At 51.1% G+C, this 20,118-nt stretch overlaps 1 protein-coding gene across 3 annotated transcripts in view; it reads right to left on the minus strand.

Moving 5' to 3' along the window:
- Window positions 1-20,118, minus strand: part of TMEM273 (transmembrane protein 273) — an 84,292-nt gene that overhangs the window by 51,898 nt on the left and 12,276 nt on the right. Inside the window, exons 2-6 of one of the 3 annotated variants that reach the window (XR_014307602.1) lie at window positions 10,012-10,065; window positions 9,228-9,368; window positions 8,179-8,209; window positions 4,018-4,293; window positions 3,524-3,677 (exon numbers count right to left, since the gene is read on the minus strand). Coding sequence is in view for 2 of the 3 variants with exons in the window: in XM_082718836.1 (XP_082574962.1) it covers window positions 4,270-4,293; window positions 8,179-8,209; window positions 9,228-9,368; window positions 10,012-10,065 (250 nt within the window). In the remaining variant the exon portion in view is untranslated. Of the gene's footprint in view, window positions 1-3,523; window positions 3,678-4,017; window positions 4,294-8,157; window positions 8,210-9,227; window positions 9,369-10,011; window positions 10,066-20,118 lie in introns of those variants that run through there. The other 2 variants (XM_082718836.1, XM_082718837.1) reach the window with 2 other exon arrangements.

The raw sequence follows: 20,118 nt of genomic DNA on the forward strand, positions 1-20,118 counted from the left end.
AAACCAAGAAGGCAGCCTCCTTCTTCTCCTAATGGCCCTGAGCTGGGGAAGGGGCGCCTGTGAGCTTCCCCATGGAGGAATTTGTTCTCTGGCAGGGCAGTCATTCCTCTATGTACAGCTGTGTCACCAGCCCCTAGAGAGATAGGCACAATGTACAAGAAAGGTAAGTTGGACAGAGGCTGGAAGAGTAGCTGCCGACAGGACCAGCAGGTGAATCAGACTGCAGACCTGGGCTGGGTATCAAGAGAAAGAGAAAGAGACTTTGGGAGACTGTATCTGCACTGTTTCCACTATTATTTAATGTTGGTGGTTTTAGTCAATGCATTCAGAGAGGAGGAAACAATTAGAGGCATAAGAACTGGGAAAGAAAATCTACAATTTGGCAGATGACATAATATTATGAAAACTCAGGGAAATCAAGAAGAACACACATACAATGAAAGTATTCAGTAAGGCTGTCACTATAACACTAACATACAGATATAATCCATAAGCAACCAATGACCCAGTAGGAGACATAACAGAAGACTCCATTGATAAAAACAACAGAAACAGAAAAATATTTAGGAATAAACTTAACAAGAAATGAGAAAAACCCATAAAGTAAAAGCCAAAAACTCTCTTCAGATACGTAAACATGGACTTGCAAAAAAATTCACCTTTCCATGAAGGACATTGTAAAGAAGTCAATCGTCTTCAGTCTCATATATGAACATAATGCAACCCCAACAAAAATACAGAGGTGTTTGTTCCATGGATAGATTGAGTTGGTTCTGAAGGTCATATGGAAAAACAAATACTCAAGAATAGCTAGAAGAGAACAGCAAGAATGTGCCTGAATAGGACGCACAATGGGAGTGCGCCAGATGGCGGAGTGAACCATGGAACCCATATGATTAAGAGCGTGGTCCCAGCATGTGAATACTCACAAATACCATGAACAATAATATAAAGTCTAAGATTACCCCAAGTACACACGGAAATTTAGAACACAATAAAGATTGCAGATAGAACTGAGGAAAATAATATTTTCAATAATAATACTGAAATAGATTGCCATTTGGGAAAAAGGTAAAATTGGATCCATGTGTCATCCTACACACCACAATATATATTAACTGGATCAGAGATCCAAAGAAAAAATAAAACCTTACAAGAGCTAGAAAAAATATATGTATGTATGTAAACATTTTTTTTAATTTTAAGGAAATTATATATATATAATTTTAATTAAATATATTTTTAAAAAATAACATGGGAAGATAAAGCCAAGACTTGAAAATAGTTACCTCCATGCAGTGGGTGGGGACAGGACAGAGCAGACATGTATGGGAGGGAGACTTCTCTGAGCTCACCTGTTTACATATTTTTTAATCTTTGAACTATATGTATGTTTTACAAACTCAAAAAAGTAGAATTAAATTGAAAGAATTAAGAACAGAAACATTAAAATAGCATATAAAAGGAAACAAACCCCATATCAAATTGATAGCATAACCACACAGAGAAAATAATTAGTTCAGTTTGAGTATAATACTCCGTACAGAGAGAAGGCTAAATTCTAAGAAGAAAAAGAACTGTGAAGAAATCTTCAAGTTACTAAGCAAGTTTGTGGTTGTAGAGTGTTGTGATTGTGGAATTATTTTGTTTACTATTAGAGGATAGAGCAAAAGAGCAAAAATATTTATATGGAACAGGGTTTTCACCTTGAAGGTGAAAAAACAGAAATACAGAGTGAGGAAAACTTAGAGCCTTATGAGTTTGTGGTTTAAACATACACATCCTGACTCTGTCCATTGAGAGGGTCATGTCTTAGCAGCCATGAACACATCGTGCCCACATCTTGGCTTCTAAAAGCTATTCCATATCAAAGAAAGAAAGAAAGAGAGAGAGAAAGACAGAGAGAGAGAGAAAGAAGAAGAAGAAGAAGAAGAAGAAGAAGAAGAAGAAGAAGAAGAAGAAGAAGAAGAAGAAGAAGAAGAAAGGAAGGAAGGAAGGAAGGAAAAAGGGAGAAAGCAAGCAAGCAAGCCAGGTAGGTATATGGGTGACCAGGTCTGAGCAGTCAGTACAAGGTGAGCCCGGGATACTGTGTTGTGTCAGAAGTCCAGGAAATGAAGAAGAAGGGGGAAAAAATCTAGTAAATGCTCAAAAACCACCAAGAAGTGATGGTACTGGACAAAATGGGGACAATTTGAGCATCACAAAGATCTGCGGTGACAATGAATTATAATATGTTGAAATCCACAATCATGATACTCAACAAGTAAGAGAAAGAGAAAAGGGGAAAGGAAAAAATCTTTTTATCCAGAGGCATACCAGCCATTAAATGCAGAAGGGATGCTACCCTTAGAAACTCAGTATTTTGTAACCTCCAATATAATAACTGATTCAAAGATGGATATAAACAGATATAAAATCGCTGGATGAAGAATCATTGAGGGGCAGGATGTTCACATGGTCTCAAAGTATCACCCTTCAGGTTATAAACCGATTACAAAGAGGAAAATCTGTCTCCCCAACACAGACATCTATTGGTCACTTCTTTATTCAAGTGACCGAAGGCAGGGATGCCTGGGTGGCTCAGTCGGTTAAGCGTCTGCCTTTGGGGCCTGGGATCTGAGTCCAGCACCAGGCTACTTGCTCGGCAGGAAGCCTGCTTCTCCCTCTACCTGCTGCTCCCTAGCTTGTGCTCTCCCCTGCCTCTGAAAAATAAATAAGTAAAAACTAAAAAAAAAAAAAAAAAAAGTGATCAAAGACAGCATCACCCACCATGAGACCCTCACGTCATGGGCTTCCTGATGTAGTACAATATCGGACACACAATGTCACTTCCGTGGTGTTTTTGACAACAGTCTCAATCTGTGTCTACTCATGAGGAAACAGACCAGTCCAAAAGACAGGACATCATACAAAAGTACTTCAAAATCGACAATGCCACAGAGAAAGAAAGCAGAGTCGTCCAACATACAAAACATACAAAAAAGACAAAATGGAGACAAAATCAAATACTGTGCATCCGGGTTTGGAAGACTAGAGCTATAAAGATTCTTTGCAAACAATCAGAGCTATCTGAATGTGGGCTGTGTAAGGAATGATAGTACTGAAATATTGGTCATTTTGGGGGTGTGGTCATCATATGATGACCTTGCAGGAGACACCTGGTTCCGTATTTAGGGGTGAAATATCTTTACTAACTTAGGGGTGATACTTCTACTTATTTTTAAGTGGGTCAGGAAAAAATGCAAGTGTACAGAATAAAGTAAGTGGGGGGACTATTAACTTGGGAATCTAAGTATATGTATATGTCTTTCTTCCACTGTTCTTTCAACTCTGGTGATTTGAAGAGTTTTCAAAAAGAAGGAAGGTGAGAGCACGTAGGTGATGCATGAGACACAGACAAGTGGGCCTAGGACTTGTGACCTGCGACCAACCCCGCACACTCAGACTTCGTCCACTGCAAGACCCAAAAGCGACAAGGGAAACAGACACTTCCGTCAAATCAATAGCGTTGAAGACACCAAAGTTTTGGATTTTTTTTTTTTTTTAATCTCATGGACTAAGTTGACAAGTTCATGGTTTGACTGACGTTTAGGGAAAATCTGGGCAAATAAAAGAAAGTTAACTACCCTATTTCTAAAATCTCATTTTCTCAGCTTTATCAGGCAAAAGTCCCACAGCTTCATTTTATTTTTATTTATTTTTTAATTTTTTATTTTTTATAAACATATATTTTTATACCCAGGGGTACAGGTCTGTGAATCACCAGGTTTACACACTTCACAGCACTCACCAAAGCACATACCCTCCCCAATGTCCATAACCCCACCCCCCTTCTCCCAACCCCCCTCCCCCCAGCAGCCCTCAGTTTGTTTTGTGAGATTAAGAGTCACTTATGGTTTGTCTCCCTCCCAATCCCATCTTGTTTCATTTATTCTTCTTCTACCCACTTAAGCCCCCATGTTGCATCACCACTTCCTCATATCAGGGAGATCATATGATAGTTGTCTTTCTCCCCACAGCTTCATTTTAAATCTTCCTGAAGTACCACTAAATTAAGACTTTTTGGAAGGGAAAGAAGAAGGAGGAGGAGGAGGAGAAAGAGTAAGAAGGAGAAGGAGGAGGAGGGGGATTCCTGGCGTCCCCGGAGAGGCAGGAGGAATGCGTGGCTCCGGGCTAGCAATCCTCTCCTGTCCTGTGTGGGGGCCGCCTCTGGAGAGCCACTGCCTTTCTCCCTTTCAGAACCAGCGATCCATCCTGCTTATCACTCACCTTTCAGAGAAATTGAGGTTTGACCTGCAAAACAGGAGAATCAGGTGTTCATTAAATCATTCCTACATGACAAAAAAAGCACATGCGAAGTTTTGCTCCAGGAGAATGGCTTGCCTGTCCTGAGCTTTTTCTTTCTGGTCTAACTTCTTCCTGACTCCGCCTGACTCCATCTAGTGTTACTTTTGGAAACTTGAAGCGTGCTTCCCTCGTCTCCGACAAGCTCTGTTCGCAGAGGAGCTCTGGTGTGACCCGTGCCAAGAACAGCTCCCTGCTCGTGGGGTGGGGGTGGGGGAGGCTACATCCCAGAGCAGGGGAGGGCTCCCACCCAGCCGCCTGCCGCCCCCTGCCCTGCATCTATCCCTTCCCTCCCTGTGTACACATGCCCAGGATTGAAAATTAGGATTTGGGAACTCTTCCATTTTTTTTATTCTATGACAAAGATATCTCTGAAACAGGGTCTGCAGAGACTTCTGGGGGCCCCTGGAGTCTCCACGGCCAAGCACCCTAACTCAAAGTGCCCCTCCATGTGTGGGTGGTTTGAAAGGCCAAGGTAGCACACTCACCCCTGTCGGTGGTGAGATCACTACGACCCCTAAATCGTGACAGAGAGTCACAGCTGGCCACAACAATCTGCAGCCACAGGCCCAGGGTGCCCCCACCCTGCATGGTGGAGCATGCAGGTGGCCCAGCAGGGGGCCCCGGAGGCCACACTGTGGGCAGAGTCTTCGCTATCACAGACATCCCCCATCTACGCAAAACTGACTCCCATAATGTACTCCCCCCCCCCCCCAGAGACCAGCTGGACCCCGGAAAAGCAATACAGGCTCTAGGCCTGGGGCTCATCTATTCATTCCCAGTTCCCCTCTTCTCCTTCGTCAGGAGCTAATCCTTCTCACCCTACCAGACTCAGCCCATGGCCTCCCATACCCCCGTTGGCCCAGAGCCCTGTTTGAACCCCTGATGAAGGTCAGGTTGCCTTCATTCTCTAGTGGGAGAGCCTGAGTCAGCACCCAGCTCAGAGCCGCAGGAACGCTGCGCCTGGGTGAGCCAGGACGACAAAGTTCTCCCGGCACAGGGCCCCAGCTGCACCCTCAGCGGAACCTCGCACCGCGCCAATCCCCCAAGGGGTGCCTGGAGACAGGGCTGCCCCAGTGAGAAGGTCCCTCAGGGTAGGGAAAGACAGGGGCCGTAGGAAATTCAACCTTCCCCCATAAGCGGTCTCACGGACTTGTTGGCGTGAGAGCTGTTCAGCGTGTTTCTTCTATAAAGAGGAATGCGACACCTTAGCCAGTGCGGGTCTGGGTGTGTATGAACGTGTGTGTGTGTGTGTGTGACATGGGACACATGGCATCATGGTCTCACAGCCTGTAATGTCCCTAATTCCTCCACATGTTTCCAAAAGCTCCCTGGGACTGGTCACCTATCCCTCCCCGGCGTGAGAACCCCAGGTGCAGAGGAGGTGACATTGTGAGCAAGAGGAGACCATGGTGCCCATCGTGGGGCCTGGCGAGCACTGCCTCACAGCCCCACTAAACCAAGGCTGACCACATGCTCCAGTTCTCCAAGAACTATCCAGGTTTACCCCATCGTCCTACCACTGTTATTAGCAATTCCTCTTCACTCTCCCAAAGTCCTGGATGACAAGGTGGATGGTCACTGTAATTACACTCCTCTCCCCCAGCCCAGGCCCCTGTGGGGTGGCCATACAACACAGGAGTGGGGGAAGGGAGGAGGGACGTGGGAGAGGATGGGACAGACAGAGAGACAGATAATGAGAGTTGGGGAAGACGGGGCAATGCCTGGAGGCAGAGTCGATGAAACACTCTTCCAGAAACCAGAATATCTGAAGGAGGGAAGATCCTCAAGAAAGTAAACTTCTAGAGAAAATCCACTTCCAGTTCAGCCCTGAGGCATCAAGCATCTGTCTCTCTCTTCCCCCACATGTCCACCCCTCCTCCCATACACACGCTATAGCACTTACTGAGTGCTAGGCTTTGGGGCAGAACTGGAGGAGAGCCCAGGTTCCAGGTCCCCTCTAAAACCCACTACCCCACGTAGCCCAAACCTCTGTCTGCATGCCAGCCCTTCCGGACCGCCCCCTCTACTTGGACGTCTCCAGAAGTCTCAGATTCACTGTGTTTAAAAAAGGACTCCCCATCTCAGCCCCCCAGCCCACTGCCCAAACCTGCTCCACCATCTACTTCCCAAGGGCACTGCTGCGTGGGGACCTTCCTGTTCTGGATTCTTCCCTCTTGGTGGCTGCACCTTCACTCAGCAACCAGGTTCTGGGCCCCCCACCTCAGTATCGCTCTGATTCTTGCCCAGCAGGCCTTTGCAGCAGGTCTGAGGTCCTCAAAGGGCTTCCCCGTAGGTCTCCCTGTCTCTAGCAGATGTCCCCGCCCCCTGCCATGCTACTACAGCAGAAACCCTGTCCCATCCCTCTTCTGCCTAGAATCCGTCTGATTGACCAGAAGTTTCAGGACAGGGTACAGACTCCTTTACTTAGCATACAAGACCCTGAGTAAGACTACCCCCTCTCCAGCCTCTGCACTACAGACCTTCGTGTGAAGCATTTGCTCCTATCACACAGAATGCTTGTTCCCCGGATGTACACAATGACACACGTTGGTGTACCTTCTGTGTACACTTCTCTTTCTTCCCCCCTCCCCAGGACTTCTCACCGCTCTGTATGCAATCCCAGCACTACCTGAGATCCTTGACATCCTGCCTCCCACCCGGACCCCTCTGTATGTCCCAGGCACAAGGCAACACATGCTTAGCTATGTCACAGCTCCCTCTCCCCAACCCCAAAACCCTACAACAAGCATCTAGGATGTGCCTGTGTCCCCTGCAGACTGAAAGGGAGCCTGTCTTCTCCCAATGCTCAGTACCTAGCCCATGCCCAAAAGCCCATTCATTCATTCTTTAAACACATATAAAAGTACCCATTCTGGGGTACCTGGGTGGTTCAGTGGGTTAAAGCCTCTTCCTTCAGCTCAGGTCATGATCCTAGGGTCCTGACATTGAGCCTCGCATCAGGCTCCCTGCTTAGCAGGGAGGCTGCTTCCTCCTCCCCTCTCTGCCTGCCCCTCTGCCTACTTGTTATCTCTTTCTGTCAAATAAATAAATAAATAAAATCTTAAAAAAAAAAAAAAAAGTACCCATTCTGTTCCATGCATGGTGCTAAATGTCAGAGCTACAAAGATGAAAACAAAGATCCCACCCTCAAGAACTTTACACTTCAGGGGGAAAACCATCAAAAGAAACAGAAGAAGAAGTATATCACATAACATCAGTGAATGGAAAGTAACATGAAGAAAGATAAAGCTAGGTAAGGGAAAGGGTTTCTATTTTAAACAGGCCATCTAAAATGAAATGGTGGCCTTGAAGCAGAAATATGAAGCAAATGAAGGGCAAAAGTTGCAGCTATCTAGAAGAAGAGCATTCCGTGTAGCAGAAAACAGCAAGTGCAGAGGTCCTGAGGCAGGATTGCCCTCAGAGGACATAGTCTCTATGCAGAAGAGCAATGTGGATCACGGCAGCAGGGAAGCCAGGTAACCCAGGGCAGGCCATATAGGTTTCCCAAGTAAGTCATGGCAAGGGTTAGGGACCTCATTCTGGGTGCTGGGGGAACGTACTGGGGGATTTTGGGGGGGAGGTGGGGCAGAATGTAACTGAGGTATGCAGAGGCAAGCTCAAACCCCCTTTGGCTACTGTACCTTGTGGCCCCTCACTTTCATGACTCCTGCCCACTGAACCAGAGAAGGGAAGAGGGGGCATGGGGTGCATTCTAGTCTCCCAGGAAGCATTTTGGAGTGGTAGGAAGGGCTAGGATGACAGGCAAGGAAGCACAAAGAATAAAACAGAAGGGAGAATCATACCCCACACTTACCACAATAGTGACCTTACCTTGGGACTCTCTTCTTTAGTGTGGCGGTGTCTAAAGGGAGAAAGCAGGGCTTTAGGAAGGGGACACTGTCATCAGTGGAACGGACTACCCCTAACACTCCTCATCAAACCCCTCCACTTGCCACTCCCAGACCCTCTTGGTCTAAGGGGATCCAACACGTCTCCCACTATGTGATGAAGAGGCTGCTTTCTCTCCCCTTGTGATCATAGGGATACAAAAATAATGGTCAGCAAAGTCCTGTGACTTATTAAGCCCCTCGTGCAGTGGGCAGGGGTGGGGACTATCTCAGGACGCCCTGGAGGGGCGTGGCTCCGATTCCACCTTCTGCATATCTTCGCAGATAACGATCCTATATTCCAGAGCCACAGTGAGGCTCGTTCCTCCTCACCCTTGGGAAAATATCATGGAAAACGGCATCATGATCCCATTACTAAGCAGGCTGATGGGACTGGGGATGATTTTTGCAAGTCCCATCTTGAGAGAAAGGGGATGTCAATCAGTGCTGCATTTTGCGATCAAAACTCACAAACTGACTGCTGGGCTTGTGGGATAAGCCTCCCTGAAGGTGCCACAAGGACACAGAGAGCCACGCCAGGGTTCACACTGGCCCAGCTCTGTTCGGACCAAGGGGACACAGCACTGCTCTGAGTAGGACCAGCCCAGGTTATGACAAAAAAAAAAAAAAACAATACACACCCACTCAGCAGCACCTCCACAACCCACCCAGACTCATCAACTCCTGGGATTCATTTTATCTGGTCACATCTTTGGATATGGGAATAAACGCTTCGGTCCAAAGCCAACTCACCTCCCTTTCCCAGCTTTCTCCAAGAAATCTGATTCTTAGGAATGGAAAAGTACAGAGAGAAGAGGGGAGGGGGAGATATGGACAGACGCACAGAGAGGCCTCTGCGTTTCTTTCCAACCCAGTCTGTCAGTATTTCTCTGGCCAAGTTTCGGGGGTGGTGGAGCCCTTGGGGCCTCAGGCTGCCAGGACTGTCCTGGTCTGGGCAGGGGGGAACGGGGCCAGAGGTCGCTGCTCCCTTACCGTTGAAGCCTGGGTTTGTGCTTCTCAAGTCTGAGAAGTCGATATCAAACAAATGCTTCTTGATCATGCAGATCTTCAGGACCAGGAAGACAGCCAATATGGCGACACCCACAGCCGTCCCAATGAGGGCATACTTGATGTCTGCAGGGCAGGGAGGAATGCAACCTTAGGTATCCATCCATCAGTCACCACTCTGCAAAGCTCTTCTACAGCCCCCTTCATAATCAGGCTCAAGTCCAAAGTCACCAGAAAAGTCGACATCCAATACGCTGAAGCCCAGGGCCACATGTGCCCCCTGCCCCTCACCTACCCCCCACCTTCTCCTCCTGGAACCCCATCCCACTGTCTTCAGCCCTGGGAGTCATTTCCCAGAGGTTGATGGCTCCCTTTTCCGGCCTCCTGTAGCCCTACCTCACTTGCCTTTGCATTAATTCATTTATGGAGCATGTGTCAACTGCTCGCCTACTCCATGGTAAGCTTAGAAGGCAAAAGAAGAGATCTGACTCTATCTTGAGGGCAGGTGGAGAGATCAGTGGGAAGTCTGGCAGAGTGCAGGGCACTGTGGGGGCTGGAGCTGCGTAACAGAGGAGGGCAGGCCTGGTGACTCCGGGACCCATTGGAGAAGGGCTCTCCAGCAGGCCTGTGCCCCTGAGGTAAAGCTGTGTTAGTCCTCGGGCGGATGTGGAAGTGAGTGCTGCCCTGTTCTGTGATGACCCACAGGAAACCCGCCAGGCTCTGAGCGTACCCCCCTCAGCCCTGCACAAAGAGGAAGCTGGGCACCTACCAATTTCGGCCCCAGCAGACTTGCCCGTTGCTAACACTGGAGCTCCTCCAACATCTGCAAAGAAAGAAAACCCAGAGTCCGGTTACAACCAAACTGGTGGCTGTGATCAGACCAGGGGTGGAGGGCCAAAGCCCTGTCCCCAACATATCTCCCACAGGTCCAGGAAGGCCTGGCACGCTTGGCCTCCATCCTCAGGAACACAGAGGCGGGCTGCTGGTTGCCACGAGCATCTTGGAGCCTCGCCGGGACTTCAGCACCCTCCTTCCAACCCAGGCCAGGAGTTCCATCCAGTTCCATTCAGCTGGCTCTTGCACATCGCCTCCCAGACCCACACCAAGCACTGTCTGCTTCCTTAGCCCCTTCTGTCATTCCCATGAAGCCTCTCATCCCAGACAGTTCAATACAGCTCCTAGTTCCCCACATGGGCCAGGGATCTGCTGCCTCTGGGCCATTCCTCTGCCTGGCCCCATCTTCTCCTCTTGCTTCCCATGTTATGTCCTCCTGAGCCCCCCATGCCTGGCTTGGCTGTATGCCCCATGGGGGCTGTTTTCAGCTGCCAAAGATGACCACACCATTTATTTAATGATGTTACTGGTGCACTGTTGGGTGCCAAGCACCCTCCATCCTAAGAGCTTCTCAACTATGAATCCTCTGACCGATATCTTCTTGCCAGTCCCCGCTCTGTGCTGTCTGTGCCCCATGAAGAGTGTTCTGCCCCTAGCACATGACACGGCATCTGGCACAAAGGAGGCATCAACACAAGTTGCCGAATGAATGGTGGTGATAGGTCATGCCTCAAGGGTGCCTCACGGTTCTGGCCAGAGCTTGAAAGCTTCCTTCTGGAGACGGGGCTCACACTGGAGCCACAGTCCTGCAGACTAGCCCTCAAAGACCCACAACAAAGCAGCAAGCCTATAGCGGAAGGGGCCTATGGCACAGAGCTATAGGGGAAAGTGCCCAGTAACTGGCCACTGACTTGGAGGTGACACTGGCTGTGGCATGAATGTGCTGCAGCAACAGCTCCAGGAACCAGGTGCTACTATCATCTCCATGTGATGAATGAGGAACCAGAGACACTGAAGACTTGATAATGGATCTAAAAGCCAAGGGAGGCAGAATGTGGCAGGGCCGGAGCCTGTGTCACACTGCAAACTTGAATCCCAGGGAGCTAAGAGAATGATGCCACAAGTCACAAGGGCTGAAGGGGCTTGGGCTGGGGTGGGTGGACGATGAGATCCAAAACTGGTTCTAGGTACAAGCTCATAGGCAAAGGCAGAAGCAGAAAGTGCCAGGACTCCTGCTTCTCAAAGGAAGCAGGTGACTTCATGGGGAGGAGCCAGATCTTTCCCAGCTTAGCTCCAAGGGAAGTTCGCCTTCCAATTCCCCACCTATCGGAGTTTGAATGATGACTGAGGGCCCTGTCTGCTGACTACGGACAATGCTGCCTGGGGTGACGTGCTGGGTCAACACTCTACAGAGGGCATCTTGCTCTGCATGGGTCTGGTGGGGAATGGATAATCATCATGGAGTTTGGGATTTTTCTGGTGGCCTCACTTAGTCAATGGATAAAGTCAGGGAGTTATGAAGCAAAAGCGCAAAGACATGCTCTAATCACAAGTCCTCTTAGAAAGTCAATGACTTCTGTCTTTCTGTCCACTCACCTAAACATCACAGACACCCCCACATACAATATGACCTTTGTCTTGTCAGTTCTCCCAAGCTCCTGCTAAGCTCCACTTTACATTAAATCTGTTGCACCAACTAGCTTGAAAACCACTCCAGGGATGGGACAAAATCTTCTATTTTGTATGTGGTTGGCCTGAGCTGTTATGAGTAGCTTGGTTAGGAGCTGACTTCCAGATGGATGCCCAAAATTGAGAGTTTCATATGCCCCCTGTTCACCCTGGCTCCTTTCCGGACACCAGTCTGGCCCCAGTCTGCCATCACTGGGCAGCAGGCAGGGGACAGGGCAGGTCAGAGAATCAGCAAGCAGGGCTAGGCACACAGAGGGACAGTCTGTCCCCTATCCCCTTCACACACAGATTTCTTTCCTGGGTCTCCCACTGGTGACCATCGCTCTCCACGTAACGCATGCAGCGTAGAAACTTTATATGAGCACGAGATGAAACTTCAATGGGAAAAGGAGAAAGATCACAGATCAGGAAAAGCAGATGGAAAAAGTCAGAGAGCCAGAGAGAGAGAAACACAAAGAGACTCAATCACACAGGGACACACAGAGGTGGGCCACAGGAGCTCAGACCTCTGATGGCAAGACTCATAAGGAAAGAGGAGAAAGAATTTGAAGTGTCAAAAACCAGCCAGGTCCTGTCCTCCCTGACAGCACTGGGCCCCAGCACTCAGCAGGCAGCCCAGCCTCCCTCCGTCATCAGCCTGGCTCACCAGTGACACTGTCCTCCACGCTTGGCTCTTTCTGCCCTTCCCTGACAGAGACTCCAGGGCTGGAGTTCAGTTCAGCCGTCACTCCTCACTCCCACCGCGCACTGACACACCACTCTCCACGTTCCATTTTGTATTGGCCCCAAGCCCTGAGGCTGCCCCTAATCCCTGTCCCCAAACAGGCTCCTGGGGCTTAGGGCTCCCCTACCGGGTTCGAGGTCAGGAACTGAATTAGCTGCAGGCAGACAAAACAGGCGGTGGACACATTGGTCCCAGTAATTCCTGCTAGCCAGCCAGATGGCCACTCGGCGGCAGCCTTTCCCCTCCTTGGGGAGGGAACTCCCTCCTTGCAGCCTTCCCCCTGCTCTCCGCATCTCTGCCCTGAGCTCTAACAAGACCCTGGGTGAGGATCCATCATAAGCACGCTAGCCCAGCCGACCCCAGCCCCGCCTCCTGCCAGGGTCTTGAACTGGAGTAGTCCCTCCTGGGCCATAGACCCCCTGCGAGGCCCCAATGCTCGTTTTCCCTGCTTCTGCAAACTAGCTGGAGGATGGATAGCCCTAGCGGCACAGCCAGAGACCTCCAGCATCTAGACCTGTGGGAGCCCCAGGAGGAAGTCTCAGGGCATGTTCTTTGCTGGATTTCTCTGGGTTCTCTTACAAACAGGAGGAGGAAGCTGAGCATCCAGAGGACAGACTCTCCAACCCAGGAGAGAGTCCAGGGGGCCTTAGCAGGGGCTGACTGTACCAAGGCTGGTCTCCCTGGGGGGCACGGAGGGACTGTGTGGATTGGTTCACCAAGCAGTATAACAGGCACAGCGCTGGCCAAATCTGACTTGACCATCAGCACTCCTCAGGCCATCCACCCTGAACCAGGCACTGGGGACAGGAGGAGAGGCCTCAGAGCCCAGCCCTGGTTGCTGCCTGGCACAGAGAGCAGAGGCCTGTTCTTAGATGAGTCTCCGCCCTCCTAGTCTTCCTGTGCCCCGGGAGCTCCCACGAAGTCACACACCTGAGGCTATACATGTCAAGGGATGGTGCCCTTTCCTCGGGTGCACAGAGGCACTTATGGTTCCGAGTCTAGAGTCCTTGCTTCCTTTTCATGCCCCCTCTGAACATTCTGCTGCCCAAGGATACTCTTCCACCCCTCCTTGCCGAAATAGCCAGTCTCCAGCTCTCCTCTCTGCAGACCCTCCTGCCCTGGTCACCTAGAGCCCCGCCTGCTTCTGCCAGTGATTTCCAAACAGAAAGGAGCCTCCTACAACAGTAAATGGTCTTGAGGCCTTGAGGCTGGCTGGGTCCCCTTGCCTGGGACAGGAAAGGACAACCTGCAGGGGAAGGCAGCAATGGGGTTACTCTCTGAGACAGAGCTGAGGGTACAGCGTGGCCTTGCCCCATCTCAGTTGGAACCTGATCCACAGAGAACCCATCCCTGATGTCCAGACTGATTGCGCTGCCCATAACACCTGTCAGACCCACCCTGTATGGGGGCTGGAAGTCTTCACCACCCTTATTTGGGCACAATCAGACTATGTGGTTCCAGTTGTGGGGTAGTGGGCGTACGAGCCCTCAGATGTCGTTCTATAAGTATCTGAACTATAAATAAGGAGAAGCCGCCCTACGTGTTTGCCAACTGATGCCCCTTCATCTTCATCTTGGAACTTAAATATTGCAGAGTGGCTCCTAACTTTAGATCTCATGGATTCTAATGTTCCCAACCAGAGGAAGGGGCTTCGAGTGTCTAGACAGGCATCCGTCCTCTCTTAATGCTGTCAGGAAGTGCCTGCCATGCGCTCTGGACAGGGAGTCTGAGAGCAGCCCAAGTCCCCTGTCCCCCATCAAGGAGCTCTTGGAGTGACAAGGGAGACAGAAGGAAAAATCAGAGCGTCATGGACGATGTCCCGCACCTTCCTGCAAACCTCCGTCTTCACTAGGTAGAAGTCTCAAGGGGAGCCTGCAGGATGGAGACTTGCTGTGTGGTCCACACCCTTCCCCTGACCGGGAAATCCTTTAGCTTTCCTTCAGGGAACTACCTCCATGTGATTCCCCAAGGCTGACTCCAGGGCGAATACAGGAACACCTGATTAATTAGCATATTCCAGCTTCCTGTCAGTAGTGATTGGTTGAGGGGTGGGGCAGGTGATCCAATTCAGGCCAGTAAGACTCAGCTCTGAGACTTTGAGGAAAATATGGAGAAACAGGGGTATCTTCTGGAATTGGTAACAGTGGGCAGAGGAAGGTCCACAGGATGGAGAGAACCTGCTGGGACTGAAGCCCCCACAGAAGAGGGTCAAGTCGAGACCAAGTCTTAAAGATAGATGTTAAACGCCTGAATCCAGCTATGCCTGAAACACCTCTTCTTGACTTACCAATCTCCTTAGTAAGGAAACACTTTCTTTAGTTTAATATGATCTGAGCGGAGTCACTGTCATCTGCAGTCAGAAGAGTCCTGAGGACTTGGGTGGCAGGTCCTTCACAAAGCATCACCGGAAATCAGGCTGGGGAGGCAGGGAGGGGAGCAGAGAATGCTGGCTGGGAACACGCTGCTCACAGCACAGCCGCTAATAAACCCAAGTAGGACCCGCCGGCTAAGCAGCCCATCGCTCCTCTGCCCAGTGCACGCCGCCACCCGATGCAATGCCTGCCTTGCTCCCATGAAAAGTTCTTACTTATCCTTCAAGATTTAGCACAAGGCTACCTCTTCTGAAAGTCCCCTTTCTCTGTGTCTGTTCAGGCTCACCCTTGTCACACCTCTGCCCCCGCTCCATGTACACTGTCCCGCAGGTCATTCTCTGGCACAAAGGACATGCTTCAGAATAAGCAGCTTGTCTCCAGGGCCAGGATGAGAGGTGAGATTCCTTAGAACTCAGTTTCTCTTCCTGTGAGATGCAGAGAGAAGCAGGAAGGGAGGAACCTGGAACTAACTGGGAAGTGACCCCAAAACGACTGAGCGTGAATCCAGAAATGGCTTCAAGTGATGAGACTGAGTACCCAGTACTAAGTGATAATGCAGGCTCAGGAGGGAGGTAAAGTGGAGCCAAGGAGAAACAAGGGACCATGGCTCTTGTACTCTGAGACAGGAAACTCTTATGGCACACCCGCAGAGCACATGTGGCACACACATGGCACACGCGTGCCTGCCACTGCTGTGGATGCCTCTGTCTCCCCTGGTCCCCTGTCTCCCCAGGTCAAGCACAGTGCAGCAAGCATCCCTCTTCAGTCCTCTCCTGGGCTGGCCTAGGTGATGGAGCACTCTGACTCCCAGGGACTGCTGGGTGTGCGCTGGGGTCTCAAGCCTTCCCCTGACATGGCTGTGACTTGAAGAAACCTCAGGCTCCCTGTCCACAAGCCCAGGAAGCTCCCAAAACTGCTCTTGCTCCAGCCCACCTTCTGGTCTCATTAGCCAGACTGCAGCGGCCTGCTCCAGGGAAACAGGCCTCACTGCTCCTCTCTCAGGGTGGTGGTGTTCCCCCTTCCCAGGAAAGCTCCTCGACTCCGGGGCAGAACCCGCACCTGCTGGAGCCGTGCATGTTCTAGACATAGACAGTAAAAGGAAAACTGAGGAGCAAGGACAGCAGCACAAAGAAGGCTCAGAGGGGCCTCTGTCCACAGTCAGAGGGCACACCAGGTCAGACCACCTGCTCAGCAAACCCAGCTCAGCAGCCCCGGCCTGGCCAGTCATGTGCCCTGACGTCTGACCCTGCCCCACTGAGCAGGGAATTCCTTGCACAGAGTCCCGGTCGTACTTGGAAGTGTGCATCCATCAGCCATCCGGGAGGACAGAGGGGTGCCTCCCCCAGTCTGAGGGAGTCAGAGAAGGGCCCCTGGAGTAAGAATTATTTAAATTAAAAACAAAAGGACAAGTAGGACCTAGTGAAGGTGGGAGACTGAGCAATGGGCCAGGCAGGGCCGGTGTCCAAGCAGAGGAAGAGGCACCAGCAAAGGCCAAGAGGCGGAGGAAGAGCAAGGGCCTGGGAATAAAAAAGGCAGCTCGGTGAGTCAGCAGCGAAGGGGGCACTGGTAAAACTGAGGCTTTCAGGGTTTTCCAGGGGATGAGGACGGGACAGTTAGCCAGGACCCAGCTGCCCTGAGCAAGATCTAGAGTCCAGAGGCCACCAGGAAGAAAGAGAGGCTGACCCAAGGCTCCCAAACACACAGGAAAATGCCTCCAGTTTCCAGAAATAACCTCATAATTAAGAGGAAAATAATATTGGTGGGTCACCAGACAGTACCAAAACTTGTGCCCACTTTGTTTTGCCTGAGCAATCTTTGCTAATTAATTCTTAAAGATTCACACACTGGGATTAAAACACTCAGCTACAGAAGCTAAACTGATCGATACCCTTCCAGACTAATGGAGGGGCTGGAGGCAGGGAGCCGGCTTTGGCCCAAGGTAGACCCAAGGGCACTCCAGAAATGGGGAGCTGTCCCAGAGGGGCAGGACCCTCCCAAGGTATCCCAGACCCATGCTGGACAGCAGGAAGTGACATCAAACCCTGTCACAACTATCAGGGGAGCTGCTGAAACCTTGAGGAAGCGAGAGATGCTGGAAGCCAGGGGACGCATGAGGCTGCTTTGGTGGCGTGCATGGTGGTGTCTCGGGAGGACAGGACTGGAGAACCCACCATGCGGATGCTCAGTTAACCCTACACACACCTTGTGGAGGGTGCTGGTCCCTCTTTGAATGCCTTCATTGGGGCATGAGTGCTTCATATGACTGACTCCATGGTGGGTAGAAAGGATTGACACTCAGAATCGGAGCTTCCGAATCTCCAGTCTGTCACTGTTCTGCCAGTGGCCTAGGGCCGGACAGGACAAGACTGGCAGCTCAGCGGCCTGAGCAACAGCTGACTCGCAAGAGGGCTGACCACAGGAAGCCTCCTTACCGCACACAGAATGCTGTGACGATCCCCTGAAGGTGTGTGGGAGGTGCAGACCGAGGTGCAGGAGGAAAGTCTCCACAGGCCCTCAACCATCCCCTTGAGATGGTGTCCTCAGCTTTCCTGGAGGCCACGGGAGATGTGGGGAGCACAGCATGCCAGGAAGCAGCCCTGGGCAGGAGCTCAGGGGGGAAAGATTATCCTCCCCGTCAGCAGAAGTCACAGAGCTTGACAGAAACCTCCAGAAGGCTGTGTGAGGCCAGGTGTGGGGACAGCCCACCCACTCCATCCCTGGGCTTCAGCCCAGGGAAGGCCTGTTTGCAAGAGTGCCTTTGCAGAGAGAGCAGGGGCGGCTGGAAGCAGCGCAGAATAACTAATTAATGATGGTAAAGTATTGTGGAAGGGGAAAGCGTTGCATAACCGCTAAGTGGTGGGGTTATTATTATTCATGCAATATTCATACTGTGCTCTTCAGCCTCGGAGAAGCTCCGTTCTGCAGTCCTCGGGGACCAGCTGAGGCAAGCATGTGCCCAGGGGGCGGGGCTGTGGGACAACAGCTGGCCTGGCCCACAGGGAAAAGCTCCTGACACTGCAGCGGAAACAGCAACACCCAGCCAACACGAGAGCCCCTGGCACCTTGGCGACTCCACTCCACCTGCCTCCATCTACCAGGACCGAATTTCTCCGAGCCCTACTGTGCGCCAGAGTCTGTGCTGGGTGTTTCTTGGTCAAGGCAGCTCCTGACATCTGCAGAGTGTAGGGCATACCATAGTCTAAATATTTAAAAGTTAGAGATCCATCCACACGTGGCCCAGCCCACTTGCCACTCAGGGCCCTGCAGTCCACCCCCCCAGGAGTCATCTTTCTGAGGGGGAAGCTTAGCCCTCCTAAGGGCCCAAAGCCTGGCTGGTCTGGTGGGCTGGAAGTGGGTCCTGGCCTGGGCCTCTTGGAATGCCAGGATGCTGAGGGATTCAGGACAGGGCCTGGCCCGGTCAGTCTTCCCACCCCGCCTTCTCCCCAATGCCTCAATTTCCCCCCTGGACTTCTGGCCAGCACTGAGGTATGCTTCCCAAACTAGCTTGCTAAGTGGAGAAAAGAAGTGAGTTTTTCTGGTCCTCTGCCAAGGAATGCCTGTTGGTCATGGAAATTTTAAGAAGAGAGGACAGCCCCTGCCAACTGCTTTTAGCAGTTCCCCTCTTGCTGTCTAGATCCCAGGCCCCCACAAGGCTGGTTTCCTCCCTGGACACCCCCCCCCCTTCACTTTCAGCCGCCTGGTGGACACACACAAGCCCCTCTCCTTTACAAGTGCATGCTCACCCAGGTCCTAAACTTGGAAAATCTTTTATAACAAGACTGGAAAGAAAGAAAATCTTCACATTGAATATATGTGTGAATGTGTGTCCCCCAGAGTAGGGACAGGGCCCTTTCTCCTGGGGCCTTGACCCTCATCTCTCCAGAAAGCCCCAGCAGGTGAGGGGTCATCTCGGGGTCACACCGCTGAATAGGGGAGTCCTGGGGTTGGAACCTGGGTCAGCCTGGCTCCAGGAAAGGGTTTCACACTGGAATCTGGGCTGGACAGTGGCTCCAAGTGGACCACAGTTTCTCCCTGTGTCACGTGTGGCTTAATAAGGACTCCTCGGCAGCTTGGGAGGATCTTTGTTCTTAGTGCCCCGAGGTCAGCTCAGGGACCCTCTCTGAATATCTCCAGAGCCTTCCCTGGGTCAGCCCCATCCAACATTGTCTTCTGTGGGGCTGCGCATGGGCCAGCCACAAGCTATGACAGACACCAACACCTCAGCCACAGCCTCTGACCTCAGGCCACAAGCTACTTCCAATGGGGAAGGGAGTATGAGGTGTGCAATGGGGCCTGCAAACCAGCAGACCCTGCTGGTGTGGCCCTGGACAGACCCTGCCTGTCTGCTCTCTCCTAGAAGGTTTGCCTCCAGCCAGCCCAAGTGCTACACTACAGCTGGCAAGATCTTCCTGCAAGGCTGTGGCAAATGCCCTTCAGGAGAAGGCCTCCCTTCCTCCCGGTGACTCACCAAGCCCTCCTCCTCCCCTGGCCCATGCTCACTTGTCAACCTCACTCCGTACTCCCCTCTGAGCCAGCCTACCTCCTGCCTGGGCTTTGGCAGGGGCTGTCCTCTCTTCTTAGAACTCCTTCTTTCCCATCCCACCCAGATTTGTTTCTGCACAGAGTTCCTGCAGACTAGCTCCTGGAAGCTGGGGTTGTACTCTAGGCACTAATCAACCCACGGACAAGTGTTGTTACTGGCCATTTGCTGGGCGGTGACCTGGCAAGATCAGATCCTTGCACCAACAGAAGTGAAAGCCCAGAGGGGGAACAAGATCCCAAAAAGGCACCCATGAAGACAGGTATACTGTTAGGATTGTGAGGAGCTCTGTGAGAGAGTATCTCCCAGGATCCTGGGGAGGAAAAGCATGAAACCCATACAGAGCAGACAATATGTGAGGAGAAGCCTTCACAGCTGGACAGGAACTTGACAGTTATTCCATGGGCCTGGACAGCAGAAACACGGGGTGGTGCATGTGATGGGGCTGTTCTGCAGACACCCTAAACACTTTGGTCTATTCTGGTAGCCATGGAAAACTGTTAAAGGATTTTAGCCACACGGGGGCGCAATTAACTCTCACTCAATAAGACTCCTCCTCCAAGAAGACCTCCTGGACACCCAAGCTTGGATCAGGAGCTTTTTCTCTGTTTCCCTCCATTTTCCTTTATCTTAGTACCTAAGACACCACATTACAACTGTCCTTCCTATAGGCTGTCAACTCCTTCAGATCAGGGCTTGAATCTGTGTCACAACAGA

The sequence above is a fragment of the Mustela nivalis genome (genome assembly GCF_964662115.1).
Source record: "Mustela nivalis genome assembly, chromosome: 2".
NCBI classification, from domain to species: domain Eukaryota; kingdom Metazoa; phylum Chordata; class Mammalia; order Carnivora; family Mustelidae; genus Mustela; species Mustela nivalis.